Consider the following 19,506-nt stretch of genomic DNA (forward strand, 5'->3'; position numbering starts at 1 on the left):
TTTATATAAAAAATAGGAAAAGAAGTATCTTCACTTCATGTACTGAAAACAAGTATGTATGTAATGCACTTTTCTCCCATAGGCTCCAAGACCTCCAAAGCAGCCAAATGTTCAGGATTTTCAGTTTTTCCCACCACGTTTATTTGAGCTCCTGGAAAAGGAAATTCTTTATTATAGGAAGACAATAGGCTATAAGGTAATTTTTCAAGTTTTTATTTATTTAACTTTTTATTTTATAAAGTTTTTAGATTAGATTTAAGCTAATATAATCTATTAAACCAGACTGGAAATCATTCCATTTTAATGTGAGAGAACATAAAAGTAAATCAAAATAGTGGTGTTTCTAAAACCAAAGAGGAGGTTTAACTAGAAGTCAAGCATCAAACTACCAAATCACCAGTAGGATCATCACGAAATGGGATTAATGGAGAATTATCCTATTTCAAAAATAGTGATAATAATGTATATTATCTTAATAATGCTAAATGTTTGAGTGGTGAAAGAATATGTAGAAAGAACAATAGGCATATGTTTAATTAGAAGTGAATATATGATAGGTGACAGGAAGTTTTTTTTTTTGGCATTTATTTTTTTATTGTTATGTTAATCACCATATATTACGTGACAGGAAGTTTTTAATCATTTTCCTTAATATGACCAAGGAATAGTACTTTTGTATTTATTGTTCTTTGGTTGATGAAAGCCCTATTGGTAGTTATTTGGTTGTTGCCACTTAGGTGTTAATGATAAATGTGATAATGAATTCTAACATTTTAAAATGATCTTTTGGAAATAAAGATTCTTATTTATATAGGTAGATAGGAACCCATTTTTAGTGAGGGAAATGTTTGTCACCCTAAAGCTATCACACTGACAGATTAAGCCTACCTAGTTATTTCTATATGCTGAAACTGACTTTTCAGTGAATGGAAAGGGATGACCAAAGCTGTAAAATTAGTATAAGTAGTATAAGCAAAATTATAAAAATATTAATAATATTGTAATTTTATGAAGTTTTCTGTTTTATGAATTTGAAGCTGTGTTTTAAAATTTATTTTGTGAACCTTTGTCACAAGTGGAACTATGCCCAATTATTTTGATTAGTAGCTGTAATGTGCCTAGAAAAGCTTCATGTATATAAGGTACTTAGTTCATTTGTATTTTGGAACTAAAGTGGATCTCTAGAGTGTTTGTACTATTTGTCCAGAGTGAGAGTATTACCATTTGAAATGGAGCAAAAAAGGGTTTGCTTGCTATTTATGTACCAAAGTTCAACATATATGAACAAGAACAAGAAACTGACAGTGAATATAAGTAGTTATAATCTGGTTAGGGAAATATGATTACATTTGAATGTATTTAACCAACATGACTGGATAAAATCTGTCTTAGGAAGTTGTCAAAGAGTAAAAGTACCATGGTTGAACATTCAGACCAGGAATAAAATCAGTTTCAAAGAAGGTGAAAATGGTAATATACCAGAAGAAACAGGAAATTGTAGATCCAAAATAAAAATGAAGATAGTAAAATTAATAAAGAAGTCATATTTCATGAGGTAAACAAATATATATATTATCTCACTAAAAGTTAAAATAATTTTAGGTTTGGATCATTGTTTTGTTACTTTTGTGGAGTGTTTTTAGTGAGACTTGAAAATTAGCTGAAATGTTAAGCCCAGTTAGTAATCAACCAAATATCGGTGTAGAGCATTCTATAATTTATGAAATGCTTTATCACATACTTCATTTGATTTCTAACAGCCATGTGAGATAGGTGTTATTATCACCTCCATATAAGAGGTGAGGAGACTGAAGTTCAGAGAGGTTAAAAGACTCTTTCAAGGTCACATAGCTAACAGAGTTGCCAGAGGTGCTGGTCTCCATCCCAGGTTCCCAATGTTCAAATGCTATGCTCTTTCCACTCAGACATTCTGCGCTATTTCTGCATGTGACATAACCCTGCTGCTTTTTGCAGCCCTAAATAAGGACTGTGTTTATGGTGGTGTGACATGTTGTTTGGGAGGGGAGCCAAGTGGTAGTCAAATAGCAGCAATAAAAAAAATCCTCTCTGCCAATATAACTGTTTATGCTCCTTCTTTGGAGATCCTGAGATTCTGTTCCCTACGATAATACAGCGCTCACCACATCCTCGCCACAGCTCTGGTTTTAATGCAAGCCGTGCCTTTCATTACAGGCAGTTTGTGGTTAGGGGTGAGGTCCCATAATCACAGCTGGGTGGTGGCCAACTGGAAGGAGATGGAGGAGAGAGAAATCTTAGAAGAGGGAGGAATGAAGGGACAGCTGCAAAGGGTGACAAGAAGGAGGCAGGTGGAAGAAGAGAGGACAGGGATGAATGAGAGGGAAGACGGCATGGAATCCATGCTCTGGCACCTTACTCTTTTCTTTTCCTCGCCTCCCAGAGATCCATGACAGGAGAAGGGAGTATGAGGGCTGTTTTTCACTTAATCCATACTTGCTGAGTATTCCTCTGTGTCAGGTCCTAGGCCATGCAATGGTGATAAAGTAATGAAGAAGACAGACAAGGTCCCTCAGTGCACGGAACTTGTGTTCTAATGGAGGAGACAGATATTAAGCTGATGCCACAGAGTAATGACATTATTTGTTTTCTGTGCTTACAGAGGGTGCTACGAGGGAGCATGACAGTGCCTATCTAATGTGGATTGGGAGGTCAGGGAGATGGTCCCTAAGGCAGTGTTATTACATTGAGATCAGAGAGACACACAGGAATTAGTCAAGGGAAGTGTGGGAGAGGAGCTCAGGCAGGGAAACCATAGGTACAGAGGTGTTGCAATAGGAAGGACGCCGGCCCCTTCGGAAACTGAAGGCAGGCCAGTGTTGGTAAGGAGAGGGGCGAGATGAAGTTGGTGAGTGAGTAGTCAGATCATGTGGACCGCTGAACAGTAATTGTAGGTCACATTAATTAGGTTGAACTTTAGCTTTAGAGCAAAGGAAAACCACTGAGGTGTTTTTAAGGCAGAGGAATGGGTGGGTCCTTACTTGTGTTGCTTTCTGTTCTAAGTTCTTTCAAAAGATCAGCTCATTATCCTCATTACAGCCCTGAAACTACATCCCTGTTTTATAGATGGGGAAACTGAGGCACATAGAGGTCGAGTAATTTGCCTTGGGTCAAACAACTTTTAAATGGTAGAGTATGATCAGATTTACATTTTTAAAAGATCCCTCTGGCTGCAATACAGAGAATGATGAGTTTATCTAGGGAAACCAGCCAGGAGGCTGTTGAAGTGTGAAAAGATGAGAGAAGATGGGTGGCTTGGAGTATGGTGGTGTGGTGGTGATGGTGGAAGGAAAATCCATCCCCTACCACTCTACTAGCCTTGTACTCTCTTTAGCCTCATTTTGGATTGTCTTAGTATCATCTTAAGACTTGCCTTGTCCTCCATATATATGCATATTTAGCTGAGGATTTATGAGACAAATAAGAGTACATTCTGGATGTTGGCTCTTTCTGAACCTTGTCTCTTCCATTCTTTACCAGGGGATGCAGACCTGAGCTAAGGTGGGTGCTTTAATTAGGTAGATGTTTGAATTCAGAGTATAGACAGATGAGCGTGGCATACTAGTCATCTGCTTTAAAGCTGTTTTTTTTTTTAGGGATGTTGTCATATTGATAACTGTTATACATATCTTCTCGAAGATACCTAGCATTGTTTTTTCTCCCCCTATAGCTCCAGAAAACTCACGAAAGCCACAAAGTGAGTGGAACAATAGTTTATTCTCAGTTGAACAGATTGCTACAGTGCAGTTACCTGGTATTCTCTATGCATAGTTAGGTTCTCAGAAAGGGACTCCTTTCCCCGCTCTTCTGCTTAAAGGATTACTAGCTCAAGGGAGAGAGGTGTAGTCTTATAGCTGGGAGTGTTATGGTGCATGGTACCATGCACCATGGGGCTCAGTACTTTTTTTAAAAAAGATTTTATTTTCACTTATTTGAGAGAGAGAGAGAGAGAGAGCGCGTGCGCGCGCGCACACACACACACACACACACACACACACACACGAGTGGGGGGTGGGGAGGGGCAGAGGGAGAGGGAGAAGCAGATTCCCTGCTGAGCAGGGAGCCTGACAAAGGGCTCCATTCCAGGACACCAAGATCATGACCTGAGCCAAAGGCAGACGCTTAACCAACTGAGCCAGCTAGGCACCCTGGGCTCAGTACTTTTGAAGCAGTTGGTAAAGAGCATTTTTCTCCAGAGCCTGCTTATTTGCATTTTTATTTTCTATTTTGTTTTCCCCCCTGATATTTAGCACAACAAGTCACAACTATATTGCTCATGATAAGATCTGCAATTAAAGAGTTTTGTTTTATTTGAGGCTGAGAAGTTTGTTTGTTTTGCCCTAACCAGTTGGTGGATAGCAGTGCATTATGCGTCAATTCTCCCTGCTGTCTAAGCTTTGACTTTGTTGCAAGTTAGACACATTCAGAAGTTTTATTGCTCTTGCAACTTAAGAGTTACTTAATGTATTTAATCATTGTGTTCCCTGAAATCTTTCTATTGGAGGAGGATGGCTTAATTGAAATTTCAGTTGCAGAACTAAAAAAAATCCAGAGGATCTAGAAGTCCCATTGAGTCTAAGACCTGGAGTGAAAGACTTGCTGTATTTGAAGCTGAAGAAAGCTGTAGAATATTCTAACACCTATCTTCAATAAAAAATTCTTTAGGGACACATATAAACATTTGACAAATGGAGGAAGTTCCATAATCTTTGTGAGCTTTGGTAATGTGCCATTGTGAGCCACCTGTTTGCAGTGGTGGAACAGTACAGTGTGCGGATTTCAGTTTGTGTGCTGCCACATTTAATTTATTTTTCCATGTTTCTACGAAATGTTTGCTTAAAACTTGTTCTAAGTTTTAACATCGTTGATGTCTAACATCATTAAGATGTTTCCTTTTGAAAGATAACTGATTAAATTGTGGCTGTATTAAGTGTTACTGGGGGCCATCAGTAAGACATACAGTATGAATACTTGAGATAGCTTCTAGGTATCTCTTTAGTGTTGTTGGTCCACACTTTGTCTACTTAATTCTTATGTAGCGCTTTGAAATCACTCCAGGAAGTTTAATGCCGATAAGAACCTCATGAAGTAAAAAATGAATAGCTTTTTTTTTTAAGATTTTATTTATTTATTTGAGAGAGAGAGAATGAGATATAGAGAGCACGAGAGGGAAGAGGGTCAGAGGGAGAAGCAGACTCCCTGCTGAGCAGGGAGCCCGATGTGGGACTCGATCCCGGGACTCCAGGATTATGACCTGAGCCGAAGGCAGTCGCTTAACCAACTGAGCCACCCAGGTGCCCAAAAATGAATAGCTTTTAAAAATGATGAATATTAAGGAGTTTTTTTTTCTTGTGGGAGGAGATAAAGGAATGTAGGAATTTTGAGTCATTTCTAATTCTAGAAATTTTAGCAGTTATGTATTTGAGTTAAAATAGTAAACAACATTGATAAAGTCATTCTAAAGTTTTGCTGTATTAAAAATATGAGCAGTGGATGTGGAAGAAGTAGTCTGCCATGGAGCCTAAGATCTAATGGTATAATATAGTATTATGATTTTGCTTTTATTAAAGTTCAAGGGGAAATTTTTAGTACTGGGGATATCTGCATAGAATAAATCGTTTATTTTGTGTAGGTATGTTTCCAGGTGCATTTCCATTTTCTGGCATAAAATTCAGTGTTTATGAAATACTTTGTTAAAATATGATTTGTTGGACATGGAATATTTGAAGCTATTTGATAGAGAAATATCAAGGTTAGAGAGGTTTTTCTTCATTTAAAATTGAAATTTGAAGCCAGAGTAATTTCATATACCAACAAAGGTCTGTTAAACTTCTAAAGCTATACCTGTAATTTTTTCCAAACATTTTGTTATGAAAAAATTGTAAACATACAAAAATATTGAAATAATTGTACAGTGAAATCTATATACACACTGCATATATTCTCCAATTTACATCTTACTGTATTTACTTTATCATCTCTTTGTCCATTTGTCCAGCCTCTAGCAAATGGATATCCAACTTTTTTTTTAAAGATTTTATTTATTTATTTGAGAGAGCGAGAGAGAGCGAGAGAGAGAAAGTATGAGCGCAGGGAGGGTCAGAGGGAGAAGCAGATGCTGCTGAGCGGGGAAACCTGATGCAGGACTTGATCCTGGGACTCTGGGATCATGACCTGAGCCGAAGGCAGACACCCAACCAACTGAGCCACCCAGACGCCCCGTCCAACTTTTTTTTATGCATTTCAGAGTTGCAGATAAAAGTATATTTCACCCAGAAACACTTCAACGTGCTTGTCATTAGCCAGAGTTCAATATTTATTTGATTCCTTTTTTAAGGTAAAATTTGCATACAATGAAATGTATAAATCTTAAGTGTTTCATTCAATGTATTTTGACAAATGTATATGCTGACATAACTGAAACTTCTATAAAGATCTAGGACATTTCTGTCACCCCAGGAAGTGCCTCTTCCCAGTCAGTATCTATATCAATATCAATATCCTGCTCCCCAGAGACAACCACTGTTCTGGTATTATTTTCCTTCATAGATTAGTTTCTTCCCTAGAATTTCACATAAATGGAATCATACATTATGTGTAAGGTGTCTTTCCCTTAGCATAATGTTTTTGAGATGCATTCAAGTCCTAACTATCAGTGGCTCATTCCTTTTTATTGCTGAGTACTATTCCATTGTAAGGATATACTGCAGTTTGCTTATCCATTCTCATGTTGGTGGACATCTAGGCTGTTTTCTGGTTTTTGGCTATTATGAGTAAAGCTGCTGAGAACATTTTTGAAAGGTCTTTGTATAGATAGGTATATTTGGAATGGAATTGCTGGTGTGCTTCTAATTTAAAAATTGAATTTAGCTATTGAAAAAGTTCTCCAAAAAAATAAATATAAAAGATAAAAGTTATTTTTATTTTTTTAAAGATTTTATTTATTTATTTATTTGGTAGATAGAGAGCACAAGTAGGCAGAGCAGCAGGCAGAGGGAGAGGGAGAAACAGGCTTTCCACTGAGCAGGGAACCCAATGCAGGGCTTGATCCCAGGACCCTGGGATCATGACCTGAGCTGAAGGCAGATGCTTAACTGACTAAGTCACCCAGGCGCCCTGATAAAAGTTATTTTTAATCATGCTTATCACTGGACTACATTTCATTTTTAATTTATACCTTCTTTTCCATTTCCATTTGTTACCATCCTGGGCCAGGTGATCATACCTCATTTCTAGATTATGACCATTCTGCTGGTTCTCTTACCTCTGGTTGCTTCCCTGCTTAAATCCATCTAGCACAAAGCTTACAAGTGTAAACACTGCGTTTTGACACGTTCTTCTCTTATTGAAAAATCTCTAGTGGTTGTTGTTGTCTACTGTATAGATTTTTCTTTTTTCTTTACTTAGGCTCCATGCCCAGCGTGGGGCCCAGTGTAGGACTTGAACTCATAACCCTGAGATCAAGACCTGAGCTGAGATCAAGAGTCAGATGCTTAACTGACTGAGCCACTGAGACGCCCCACTACTGTGTAATTTCAAAAGCCCTTGTAAATCTATCTCAACCTGGCCTTGTTTCTTACTCCTTTTTAACATAAACCCTATATGGTCCTTCCTGGCTTTGCTCATATTGTTCCAGCCTAGAATGTTGTTTCTCTCTTCTTCTCCATTTCCCCAAATCCTTAGAATTCAAAATTCCACAACTAGGTTGTGAGCTTCCTGTAGGCAAGGACCATGTCTGCTGCTTTTATATTCCACTGAATACCTATCATAGTGCTATGGACATAATAGACATTTAGTCAGTACTTATTAATTTGATTGTGTGGTACTGATGATTGTAAATGAACGTGTTTTTTCAGTAATTGTTTTAAACCTAGTTATTAGGGTTTATATTTAAAAAACTATTGGATGCAATCGTTTTAAAAAATATTTATTTTTAAGTTACAATTATTGTTTCAAACTGTGAAATATGTGTAAGAATTAGGAAAATGTACTCTGATATGTATTATAATTACATTGTAGTAAAACCATGACTATCTGATATCCCTAGGGAATGAGTTGTTTGTGGTAGGTGTGCATATCAAACAGTGGAAGGCTTAGTGTCAGCCCTTTTCATGTTTAATGGAATGCTGCAAAATGTACCACACATGTTATGTACCTGCTATCTTAAATCAGGGTGCTACATTGTTACTGCAGGTGTACATAGAAATGGTGTGAGGCAATGGCCAACAGACACATGAAAAAGTGCTCAACATCGCTTGGCATCAGGGAAATCCAAATCAAAACCTCAATGAGATATCACCTCACACCAGTCAGAATGGCTAAAATCAACAAGTCAGGAAACGACAGATGTTGGCGGGGATGTGGAGAAAGGGGAACCCTCCTACACTGTTGGTGGGAATGCAAGCTGGTGCAACCACTCTGGAAAACAGTATGGAGGTTCCTCAAACAGTTGAAAATAGAGCTACCATACGATCCAGCAATTGCACTACTGGGTATTTACCCCAAAGATACAAATGTAGGGATCCGAAGGGGTACGTGCACCCCAATGTTTATAGCAGCAATGTCCACAATAGCCAAACTGTGGAAAGAGCCAAGATGTCCATCGACAGATGAATGGATAAAGAAGTGGTATATATACACAGTGGAATATTATGCAGCCATCAAAAGGAATTGAGATCTTGCCATTTGCAACGATGTGGATGGAACTAGAGGGTGTTATGCTGAGTGAAATAAGTCAATCAGAGAAAGACATGTATCATATGACCTCACTGATATGAGGAATTCTTAATCTCAGGAAACAAACTGAAGGTTGCTGGAGTGGTGGGGCGTGTAAGGGATGGGGTGGCTGGGTGATAGACATTGGGGAGGGTATGTGCTATGGTGAGTGCTGTGAATTGTGCAAGACTGTTGAATCACAGATCTGTACTTCTGAAACAAATAATGCAATATATGTTAAGAAAAAAGAAGAAGATAGCAGGAGGGGAAGAATGAAGGGGAGTAAGTCGGACGGGGAGACGAACCAGGAAAGACGATGGACTCTGAAAACCAAATCAAGGGTCCAAGGGGGAGGGGGGTGGGGGGATGGGTTAGCCTGGTGATGGGTATTAAAGAGGGCACATTCTGCGTGGAGCACTGGGTGTTATGCACAAACAATGAATCATGGAACACTGCATCAAAAACTAATGATGTAATGTATGGTGATTAACATAACAATAAAAAAAGAAATGGTGTGAGGCTTTGGCCTGAGTGACTTAGTTTGTCACTCCATACAATGAATGCTGCTCTGTATTGCTGAACTGTACTGGTTGTCTATGTTCATTGTGACACATGGAACATAGGGGCCACAGCTTTTAGATACAGGTGAATGGCTGACTGCTTACTTCCTTGGAGAGCTGAGCTTCTGTCCTCAGTCTTTTGGACTTGAGCTCTCTTCTCAGTTGTCAGTGTTATTTGTAGTTCTGTATCTAAAACACTAGAATTTCTGTTGGTCACTGCTACTGTAGCTTTTTCTCTCTTTTTTTTAGATTTGTTTTTTATTTGACAGAGAGATAGAGCACAAATAGGCAGAGCAATAGGCAGAGGGAGAGGGAGAAGCAGGCTCCCTGCTGAGCAGGGAGCCCGATGTGAGGCTCAATCCCAGGGTCCTGGGATCATGACCTGAGCCGAAGGCAGACGCTTAACCAACTGAGCCACCCAGGTGCCCCACTGTAGATTTTTCTCGACTGCAGGTTCCATCATAGCTGTTTGTGTGCTCTGCTACCCTTCCCCTTTTATATATATTCTCTCTCTCTCTCTCTCTCTTTTTTTTTTTTTTGGTTCTTCATTATCCTCACACTTCTTCCAGTCTTTGCATTTTATATGAAGATGCTCTCCCTTTCCATACCCTGGCAGGCAGTAAAAGCACTCCTTTTCTTTTTGCATTTTGACCTGATCAGAGCATTGAATGCATTCTTCAGGTGCATTGCACTTCTCTACCCTGATCTATATTGCCAGGCGAATATGGGCTCTTTTTGTACTGCAAAACTTGTTTTTTCTGGGCTTGAGATTTTATTGTATAATGTTGATGTTGGCATAATGATATTATTGTTACTACCCTGTATTACAATATTATAAGGATGTATTTTGTTCCACAGTTATAATTAAATCTAGAATATAATGTGGCATTTAGCAAGGGGTTTAACTCTAAAATACCATTCAACACATTTAAGAATGGTTTTTATTTTGGTAATATCATGGTAGTAAGAATGTGGAGAAGATCATGTGTCAATCTGGTATGACTTTATATTGTTTACTGTTGAAATAACTCTAAGATTGATATGTGTATATACACCCTCAATCAGTTTTTCTCAACAGTTTACTTATAATTCATTTCTTGATTTATAGGTCCCAAGGAATCCTGATATTCCAAATCCAGCTGTGGCTCAAAGAGAGGAGCAAAAAAAGATTGATGGAGCTGAACCTCTTACACCAGAAGAGACTGAAGAAAAAGAAAAACTTCTTACACAAGTAAAATATTTTAAGTGGCTAAGTGTTTCTAATTAGTAGGAAAAAGAAAATACAGGCCACATTTACCTTTTATTTTATGAGCTGATTAGACACATCAACAACACGCAAGGCTATTTTGTAAACATACATTTAGATTAGCTATTCCTATTTTTTATCCCGTTTGTAGAATACACCCATTCGGAAATGCTAGAAAATACATAAATGCAAAATATAAGTGTCAGTTATTATTATGAAGACATATATTTTGTCAGTTATGTTAAGCCATGTATGAATCCTGATAGGCAGTAATTACTAGCATATTCTTGAAAGTTTAAATTTATTATATTGATTGTGAACTGTCCTCTGAAATGATACTCTACTAATCTTTTATTTATGGAATAATTTCATAATTCTCAAAATGCCTTTTATCCTGTCTTAGAAAGAACTTTAATACAACAGTGAGAGATTTCTGAAACTTTGTAAGGTGTGATTATTGTATAATTAAAAGCTAATAGTTATTAAATAGGGAACATTTTCATTTGAACAAAATATTAATGCTTTCTGGTCATTGTTGCTTTAATGAGTTTTGAGTGTAGAAAGAATATACAAATAATCTATAGAAGATGAATAATCCGTAGAAGATAAAAAAATTACAGCATAAAAGACCTTTGCAAGATAATAAACGTGTACTCTATGATACCACCTTAGTATAGAAAGTTGCCAGCAAGATTTATTTATTCAACAATTTTTTTGAACAATATGCAAGGCACAGTGCTAGGAAAGTTGCCACATTAATTATTGAGAGAGTTTTTATGTTTATATCTTATTTATTATGTAGGTCTTTTCTTTGTTATGATGTGTAATTTTACTGAATGAATTTTTATAAATTATATTCATAAGTTTTTGAGTGAAATGCCTGAAAGTCATAAAGTTTAATTTGCAAATGTAATTGCAGTTCGCTGAATATTAGGACTTACACAGAATAAAATAAAACATTTAACTATTCATGTTTTATTTTCATAATTTATTTCCTGAACATAAAAATAAAGTTATGATCTTAGAATGCTACTTGGCTTGCAGTATATGGTGAATGTATATTATATTGTGAATATACAGTATCAACTGAGGAATTGCTTTAGTTTGTAATTAAAAGTAAAATCAATTTTTTTGCCCCTCGTAGTTGAATTCATCTTTAAACATCTTTCTCTGGTGCCTTAAATAATTAATCTTTTTAAAAAATCATGGCAAAGATATAAAATGTGGGGTCACCAGAAATCATCTTCATCAGCTAAAGGCTAGGGATAGAGTTTTGAACAGCCAGGGATATCACATTGTTATGGGTTGGGATATAAGGAGTAGAAAGTAAATTCTTGGTTTTGTGACTTCATGGACATACTAATAATACCAAAGAGATTTAAAACATTGACTGGTTAAACTGTTCTATCTTTTAATAAAGAAATTGAGTGGGACCAATAACACTCTGTTTATAGAAATTCTGTTTATGAATACAATTTTGAATAGAAATTATTTATTCACAGTACAGTTGACCCTTGAACAACATGGGAGTTAGGGGTGCTGACCCCCCATGTAGCTGAAAATTTTCCTGTAACTTTTGACTCCCCCCAAAACTTGCCTAATAGCCTACTGTTGACTGGAAGCCTTACTGATAGCATAAACAGTCGATTAACACATATTTTGTATATTACATGTATTACATACTGTATTCTTACAATAAAATAAGGTAGAGAAGAGAAAATGGTATTAAGATCATAAGGGAGGGCGCCTGGGTGGCTCAGTTGGTTAAAGCAACTGCCTTCGGCTCAGGTCATGATCCTGGAGTCCCGGGATCAAGTCCCGCATTGGGCTCCCTGCTCGGCGAGGGGCCTGCTTCTCCCTCTGACCCTCCCCGCTCTCATGTACTCTCTCTCTCTCATTCTCTCTCACTCAAAATAAATAAATAAATCTTTAAAAAAAAAGATCATAAGGGAGAGATGATACATTTACAGCACTGCACAGTATTTATTGAAAAAATCCATCTCTAAGTGGGCCCAGACAGTTCAAACACATGTTGTTCAAGGGTCACCTATAGTTTGGAATGATGTAAAGAGCTACACATTTTTTTCTGCATTCTGATTTTTTTCTTCTGTGTTTTTTGATCTAATGCAATCACATTCCTTTCTTAATTTACATGGGAACAGATCTTTGAAAAAAACTGTTGAAGTACTGGAATTTCAGGACTTCATTATTTGTATTAGCATTTTTATATCCTTGCATTTGTATTTTAATGTAGGCATCTATAAAATACAGAATTAAAAACTACACAATATCTTGGAACTATAAATCTGTTTGTAGTACTTGGAGAAAAGTATATTCTCTTCATGGTAGAAAAGCAGTTATTTTTATAACACTCAGCTTCTGATTCTAAAAAGACCTGGGATTTTGTAAGGAGGAATACTTTTTAAGTCTTTTAAACTGTTTTAATGTATCATTGTATAGAAATAAGTCGAACAGTAAATGGGTTTGCTAATTTAACTTGTACTGATGATGCTTAATTTCTGTTCACAGGGATTCACAAACTGGACTAAGCGAGATTTTAACCAGTTTATTAAAGCTAATGAGAAGTATGGAAGAGATGACATTGATAATATAGCTCGAGAGGTGGAGGGCAAATCCCCTGAGGAGGTCATGGAATATTCAGGTTTGTATATAACCTTAAAGATAGTGTTTGATTGTAACCTTATTCATTTCTTTAGTGTCACTTTAATTGTATCATTGTTCTGAGGTCTTCTTTTTTTTTTCAAGATTTTATTTATTTGACAAAGAGAGACACAGCGAGAGAGGGAACACAAGCAGAGGGAGTGGGAGAGGCAGAAGCAGGCTTCCTGTGGATCAGGGAGCCCGATGCAGGGCTCAATCCCAGGATCCTGGGACCATGACCTGAGCCGAAGGCAGATGCTTAATGACTGAGCCACCCAGGCACCCCTGTTCAGAGATCTTTTAAACATTTATGAATAAAGTGTAGGTGAAAGTATAAAATATAATTGTATTTCCACAAAAAAGATTATAAGATTTATCTAAATGGACTGTTGTTGTCCTTAGTAGTTAGCTAATAGAGCCAAGTAAAGCCCTAATGAAACAAGGGTAGCTATTGAATGAGCATTGACAAAATTAGTTTCCCACTTTTCCCATCTCTGGAATTTGGTCCTCTTCTGGGCAATTCAAATATGAGACTTTAGGTTCAGAGGATTGAATTAATGTCTTTCTAGGTCATCCTTGAAGTAGAAAATTCCTCTCAGGCCCTTTTATATCCTTAGACACCCTCAGGGTTCCAGTCAACTCCAGGCAGGTCATGTGTATTCCATTAACTCGGAGCAAGCTGGAATAGATCTAAAAAGACTGGTTGAATAAATCTTTTTATTGGTTCTAGAATCATCTCCCTTTTTTACTCAGCTGTGTCTTTGGTCTTGAAGCATATGGAGTTAACACTAATTCCCATGTCACAGCACATCCAACCTCAGGCTTCTGAAAGAAATCTCATTAAAGATAGGTAATTATCTCTAGCAAGTTTTCTATATGTAGAACAGCAAATTTCTAACTTCCAAATAGGATAAACTTTCAAATTTAGTTGAATATGAGTTGTTTAGAATCTAGAGCATTTTTTTCTTATAGAAGCAATATTACGAAGTAGTTTTAGGTTTCTATGCTAACCTCTCAAAACCTATTTAGCTTAACAACTGAAATCCTGTGTTTTTGCAGTGAAAAATAGCAGGGAGGAAACATTATGATACTAATAAATACACCAAAAATTGATAGAAGTTACGAACAGCTTTTAATTTATCTAGATTGTTAATGCTTGAAGAAATCCAGATTCATTAGAGAAAAGACACTTTTTCTTTTGGAAATCTGAAAGGGTTTCTGGTGATTACCAGGGAATTTAGAAGCTGATTATATTGAGTTTTTATTTCATATAATATCAAATTTATGAACTTCCTTTCCCTGATTCCACCATAACATTACTATTACTCTTAAGCTTTATCACATAAGTTTAGGGCATTTGGGGCTCAGAGGGGGCAAAAAATAGAAGAGAGAGAGAAATTCTAGCAGCAAGAATAGAATGAAAAGAGTGTAAGAGAGATTTTGTGTAGAGAGATTTTCTGAAATAGAATTTTCTTCAAAATAGCATCAATGTGGATGAAATTGCAAGAAAATAAGTGATTAAAAAAATACCGTGTCAGATGTTCTGGTGGCAAGACAGCTTAATTGGGGCCATGTCAAAGGGTGGGGAGATTGGAATGGCTTTATGTAGCTGGTTGCAATAAAAGAAGAAATGTATACAATTGGCTGTTTGTGAGTATATTATACATAGCAGGTGTTTATATGTTGAGTGAATAAGTGAGAGAATGAAAAAATGAACAGAGGTGCTTATAAAAGGCAGAGAGTGACAATTCCTCATGTGATGCTGAGAGGGGTGGTTAATGTCCAGTGCAAAGAAGAAGATGGCCCGCTAATGTACCAATTGTGTGCTATGGGCTGGATGTTTCCCCCTCAAATTTCTATGTTGAGATCCTAACCCCAACGTGATGGTATTAGCAGATGGGGGCTTTGGGAGGTGATTAGGTGATAAGGGTAGAGCCCTCATGAATGGGATTAGTGCCCTTATAAAAGAGATCCCAAAGAGCCCTCTTGCCCTTTCCACCATGTGAGGACATATTGGGAATACGGTCATCTATTACCCAGGGTGTGGGCTCTCACTGGACTTGGAATCGGCCAGCACCTTGACCTTGGGACTTCCCAGCCTCCATAACTGTGAGAAATAAATGTTTATTGTTGAAACCCCACCCCCCACAAAAATAAAGTCAGAAAGCACTAACATTCCTTTTATGATAGGCTCTAAAAATGAAAAATTTGAGAAGGTAGGCTATGCCATTAAAAGGTCTTTCACTGAAGTCATAACGTGTGACAATACAGCTAAATTATTTAGATCATATATAAAATTTGGGTGACTGTTGGTTTTTTGTTTTTTGCTTTTAAGAGAAAAGGCTGTTTCAAGTAAGTTTAGAAACAAGATACAGTCACTGGAAATACTTAATTTAGTGAGTGGTTCCAAAAGTAAAGAGTTTTGGTAGAAATTGCTGCTTCATAGGAAGTTTGAATGACCTGTTGATAATGGGTTTTGTTTTTGTTTTTGCATGCTGGGAAGCTATGTTCTCTAAGTTTATGTGACCACCCTCTCTTCTGTTTAACTTTATGTGTTTGGTCCCTTCTATATCATGTTTGAATGAAAGCATAGCTTAAATTAGTGTCTGTAGTATCTTTTGAAATTCTAATCATTTGGGATTGATAATTAAAAATTCCAGGGCACTTGGGTGGCTCAGTCATTAAGCGTCTGCCTTCGGCTCAGGTCATGATCCCAGGGTCCTGGGATCCAGCCCCACATCGGGCTCCCTGCTCAGTGGGAAGCCTGCTTCTCCCTCCCCCACTCCCCCTGCTTGTGTTCCCTCTCTCGCTGTCTCTGTCTCTGTCAAATAAATAAATAAAATCTTTAAAAAAAAATTCCGTACATTTCATGAAAAGGAATTCACTAACCTAAAACCTTCTTGTTTAGGTCTTACTTTTAAATAAAAAGTTGGAGGTATTTAATAATTTAATATATATATATGTATGAATCTGAATCTTAGTTTTAAACAGTATAAAGTTCACTGCATGTCCTGTTAATTCTTTATTCTTTATTATCTTAAAGAATCTTAATTCTTTATTCTATAGCTCCTCAGATTCATTTGCTTAAGATGGTAGTACATTTATTGAAAAGTAATAATTCTGTTTTTCAGCTGTATTTTGGGAACGTTGCAATGAATTACAGGACATTGAGAAAATTATGGCTCAGATCGAACGTGGAGAAGCAAGAATTCAACGAAGGATCAGTATCAAGAAGGCCCTGGATGCCAAGGTACTATATTTCATAATTTTCAAATTATTATTAGATTGTTTTAATTGACATGGTGATGAGCTTTGAGTTATTGCACATTTAGTTAAAATGTTTATTTTGTTTTAATTTACAGATTGCAAGATACAAGGCTCCATTTCATCAATTGCGTATTCAGTATGGAACCAGCAAAGGAAAGAACTATACTGAGGAAGAAGACAGATTCTTGATTTGTATGTTACATAAAATGGGCTTTGATAGAGAAAACGTATATGAAGAATTAAGACAGTGTGTGCGGAATGCTCCTCAGTTTAGATTTGACTGGTTTATCAAGTCTAGAACTGCCATGGTATGTATTCTTTGCTTACTTATTTCCTTCAACTTTTTATCTTGAAAAATTTCAAATATCATATATTCTTCATTTAGATTCTCTAATTGTTAACATTTTGCCCTCAGCCCAGATAAGTACATACATGTAAAAGTACTTTTCTTACATAACTACAATACCTTTATCCTCCCTGAAAATGTTAACATTGATTCAGTAATGTCATGTAGTATATAGTCCATGTACAAAATTGTCCAGTTGTTCCCAAAGTGTTGGGATGATCCAGGCAAAGTGCACATATTGCATTTGATTGTTGATTCTCTTTAGTCTCTTTGAATCTACAACTTTTTGTTTTTTATGACAGTGGCTTTTTTTAAGGTGCCTGGGCTTATTGTTTTGTAGAATGTCTCATATTTATCTCATTTGCTCATTGTTAGATTTAGGTTAAGCATTTGGGGCAAGAATGTGACATAAGTGATGTGTACTTCCTATCACATCACATCAAGAGGCATGTTGACATAGGTTGTCCCACTCTTGGTAATGCTAAGTTTGATCACTTGGTTAATCTGATGACCACCAGAGCTGTCCACTTTAAAGTTACATTTCCCCCTTTGTAATTAGGCAGGTGATACTTGAGACTGCGTGAATAACTTAAGGATTTATTTTTAATGAGAAGGAATTGTTGCCTAAGTTGAATCTTTAAAAGAATATGATGTGACAATATAATTAAGTAGAAAAGATATTTTATTTTATTTTATTTTTTAAATATTTTTTATTTATTTATTTGACAGAGAGACACAATGAGAGGGAACACAAGCAGGGGGAGTGGGGGAGGGAGAAACAGGCTTCCCGCCGAACAGGGAGCCCGATGTGGGGCTCGATCCCAAGGCCCTGGGATCATGACCTGAGCCGAAGGCAGATGCCCAATGACTGAGCCACCCAGGCACCCCAGTAGAAGAGAAATTTTAGCTTCATGCAATTTACTTCATTACTTTCTAATGTGAATTGTATTCCTGTTAAATTCTACTGCTGCTTGACAGTGTTCAAATTGATCTTGAACACTTTTTTAAATGCAACACATTTTTAATGTTAGCATTGTCAGTCTTTTCTCAGCTGAGGTAATTAAGACAAAAATAGATTTATATAGCCTAAAAATTAAAAGCACCAGAAACTAACAATTCAAACAATGGACATTTTTTTAGAGAGGGAGAGAGAGAGAGGTGGGGCGAGAATGAGGCGGAGGGAGAGGGCGAGAGAGAATCTTAAGCAGGCTCCACATCCAGCACGGCACCCGACATGGGGCTTGATCTCACAACCCTGAGATCAGGACCTGAGCTGAAATCAAGAATCGGACGCTTAACTGACTGAGCCACCCAGGTGCCCCCAACAATGGACATTTTTAAGTAGTTGCTATCTATCATAAATGTTTTCTTGGCCTAAAGTGTGAATATGGGTGTGAAACAATGCTTAATATTTTGTTTGATTCATCTTATATTTTCATTTCAAGCTGAATAAAAAGAAAAGAAAAATCTGAGTTGCTATATGGAAGACACTAATTTTGGCAGATGCTTTATAAGATCAAATATGTATTAAAACTTTAACATAAATTTAGAGTGTTTGTGAATGTGCCTGTCAAGTTTATGGAATACATAATGCTGGAGAGCTAGCAAATACTTTGGATCAAGCCAGGATTCAAAAGGAACTGGAGAAATTGGAATGATGGACAGGCTGAATCTCACAACATGACAATTAATAGGGATAAATTTATTTTATTTTATTTTATTTTTTATTTTTTTTAAAGATTTTATTTATTTATTTGGGAGACAGTGAGAGAGAGAGAGCACATGAGAGGGGGGGAGGGTCAGAGGGAGAAGCAGACTCCCTGCCGAGCAGGGAGCCCGATGCGGGACTCGATCCCGGGACTCCAGGATCATGACCCAAGCCGAAGGCAGTTGATCAACCAACTGAGCCACCCAGGCGCCCTAGGGATAAATTTAAAGTGCTATGCTTACACAAAAGAATATGAAGAGGTATATATGTTAATAAGATATAGTAGGAAGAGTTGAATTAAAAATAAAAAATAAGAATCTGTAGCATGAAAGGCTGAGGTCTGAGGTAGAAGAGTTGTTTGACAGGGTTCTTTGGATCATTGAAATAGATTATTGAAGAACAATGTAAATAGCTTTTCTATTAGCTTTGAAAATGAGATTCTATTCTGAGTGTCTGAAGACTTTGGCAGTGAGCTAGTTGGCCTTTTAAGGTGTCTTCTAGCTCAGTGCATCTATGACCATGTTTAGCAGAGAACTCCTGTCAAAAGCCATGAATTTAAAAATTTTAGCCATTTGGAGTTTTATGTGTGTAATGATCTAATGTAGAGCAGCATCAACAATTTGTAAAAGACAAATGCCTACCTGCATTGGTCAGTGAATCATGTAGATCATAAATGTCCTTTTATGTGATAGAACATTTGCTGCATTTTGAGTATTATTTCAGTGATACCTTACTAATTTTTTAAAAGGTTGAGAGTTTAATGCTGTTTTCAGTTTCTAGAATCATTAAATTAAAGCAGAGGATGAAACAGATTCAAAAGTGCAAGAAAAACCTTGTATTATTTGTAATAAGAATGTGGCTATAGAACTACATAACCTTATTTTATTTTCTAAGAAAAAAACCCCGGTATATTATTATCAACCACTAGATGTCTCTGAACTCCCTTTAAAGATTCTTATTTTCCTCC

The 19,506-nt window shown here is 36.8% G+C and overlaps 1 protein-coding gene across 8 annotated transcripts in view; it reads left to right on the plus strand.

Annotated features, from left to right (window-relative positions):
• SMARCA1 (SNF2 related chromatin remodeling ATPase 1) overlaps positions 1-19,506 on the plus strand; it is a 433,394-nt gene that overhangs the window by 43,040 nt on the left and 370,848 nt on the right. For all 8 annotated transcript variants that reach the window (XM_073879171.1, XM_073879172.1, XM_073879174.1 and 5 more), the window contains 5 exons: positions 83-196; positions 10,420-10,542; positions 13,087-13,219; positions 16,350-16,468; positions 16,581-16,793. In XM_073879171.1, the coding sequence (XP_073735272.1) occupies positions 83-196; positions 10,420-10,542; positions 13,087-13,219; positions 16,350-16,468; positions 16,581-16,793 (702 nt within the window). The remainder of the gene's footprint in view (positions 1-82; positions 197-10,419; positions 10,543-13,086; positions 13,220-16,349; positions 16,469-16,580; positions 16,794-19,506) is intronic.

Source organism: Callorhinus ursinus, unplaced genomic scaffold, assembly GCF_003265705.2.
Source record: "Callorhinus ursinus isolate GAN/ISIS: 27379988/994484 unplaced genomic scaffold, GSC_fseal_2.0 scaffold33, whole genome shotgun sequence".
In the NCBI taxonomy this organism is placed as follows: Eukaryota; Metazoa; Chordata; class Mammalia; order Carnivora; family Otariidae; genus Callorhinus; species Callorhinus ursinus.